Source organism: Rhinopithecus bieti, unplaced genomic scaffold, assembly GCF_001698545.2.
Source record: "Rhinopithecus bieti isolate Rb0 unplaced genomic scaffold, ASM169854v2 scaffold_36553, whole genome shotgun sequence".
NCBI lineage: Eukaryota > Metazoa > Chordata > Mammalia > Primates > Cercopithecidae > Rhinopithecus > Rhinopithecus bieti.
In genome coordinates this window covers 1,915,995-1,917,694 of record NW_016815774.1, presented here as the reverse complement: position 1 = coordinate 1,917,694, position 1,700 = coordinate 1,915,995, and the positions used below count along the sequence as shown (strand labels likewise).

General features: G+C 60.4%; 1 protein-coding gene across 1 annotated transcript in view; it reads left to right on the top strand.

Annotated features, from left to right (window-relative positions):
• SYNGAP1 (synaptic Ras GTPase activating protein 1) overlaps positions 1–1,694 on the top strand; it is a 31,156-nt gene extending 29,462 nt beyond the window's left edge. The window contains 1 exon segment of the mRNA XM_017853633.1: positions 1–1,694. Coding sequence (XP_017709122.1) covers positions 1–115 — 115 coding nt within the window. The 3' untranslated portion in view covers positions 116–1,694.
• Positions 1,695–1,700: the final 6 nt, after the last annotated feature.

Genomic DNA, 1,700 nt, shown 5'->3' with positions numbered 1-1,700 from the left:
CCCGCGTGTGACGCTGGCCCCACCATGGAACGGCCTGGCCCCCCCAGCCCCACCACCCCCACCCCGGCTGCAGATTACGGAGAACGGCGAGTTCCGAAACACCGCAGACCACTAGCCCACCCAGCATCACAGACCTTCTCTTCCTTTCCTGTGCACCCCACCCTGTAACAGCACCAACCACCAGGACTGGACATCACCGAGGAACAGCGGGATTGCCTCCCCGAATGCCTCCCTGGGAGGCACACTGATTGCCCACCCCCACCCCCCCCACTGCACCATTTCCAGGAGGGAGAGCGGGGACCCTCAGCTGCCCCCTTTTCCTTCCCATTGGGGTGCTGCCCTCTCTTTGACCCCCAGGGACCCTTGCCCCAGGACACCGCCTACCCCACACAGACCCCTTCACTCCGGGGTGCTATCCCCATCCTCTGCCTCATCGTTCCCCTGAGCACTGGGGGACAGACCCTCACCCCCACCCTGGGGGTGTGGCACCTCCAAACTTTCAACTTCAGGGTGATTTTTTTAGCAGTAACCAGAGCTGACAATCTAACTCCCCTCCACCGCCCCATTTTGGCCTCCCCTGCCCCCCTTGTTATGGGGAGGGGACCCCAGGTGAGGGGGCCCTATTACCCCTTGATTTCTCAGGAGCGTCTGGGGGGGCTCAGCACGCACAAACTCCTTCTCCTCCTACCCCTCTTAAATTTACTCCCTCCCCACCCAGAACCCAGATGGGGTGGAGGGGGCCACCGGGGCAGGGAGGGGGCGGCAAGGGGGGAATGGGAGTTGTCTCCCCTTCTCCCCACACCTGATCTGCTCTCGGCTGGTCCCAGAGCGGGGTGAGGGGGCTTATGCCCCCCCCTCCCCCAGTGTGTTGGGTGGGGTGGAATTGAGGTTAGGGTGAGGGGTCAGGGTTTAGGAGGGTGTGTATGTTGGGAGGACAGGCTAGTTGATCTGTCCTACTCTGACACACAGTCCCCCCTGCCGCTCCCTTCTCTCTTCTTGGTCTCTACTCCCAGGGGGAGGGGGGAACTTACTCTAGGAAAAGCCATGTCTCTCTCCCCCCGGGGTGGGGGGACCTGTGTTGGAGGAGGGGTGTTGGGGGGCCCCCTTCCATGACTCTGTCCCCTGGGGGAGGTAGGACGGGGCTGGGCTTCCCTCTCATCCTCCCCCTCCCAATCTCCTTCCACCTCCCTCCCTCCCGCCAGCTCCGCGATTTTTCGGTGTTTCTCTGTACATAGTTCTCTGGCGGGATAGGGGAGGTAGGATGGATGGGGTTTGGGGTGGGTAGGCCATGGGAGGGGAGAAGCCCCTCCTTGGCACCCCCTCTTCCCTGACTGCTGTCCCCTACCCAGCCTTGCCCCCTTCATCCTTTTGCGTTTGGTATTGAGACTCTCCTAGATTCTACTCCTCTTTCTTTTGTATGGACAGTTTCCCTTCAGTCCCATCCCCCTACACATAAACCCAGCCGGGGCCAAATTTATACTTATATAAAAGTTGTAAATATGTGAAATTTTATCCCTGTGCCCTTTCCCCACCTCAGGCCCTAGCCCTGGATCCTCCCCAACCTTCCTTCTCTCTTCTTTGGCTGTTGTAATTATCTGGGGTTTGTACTGTACATATCCGGGGTGTGTGTGTGTGGGCTGGGGGCAACCCTTCTGTACAGAGCTTCCTGGCCCCCTCCCCCCCCGCCCCTCTGCTTCCCT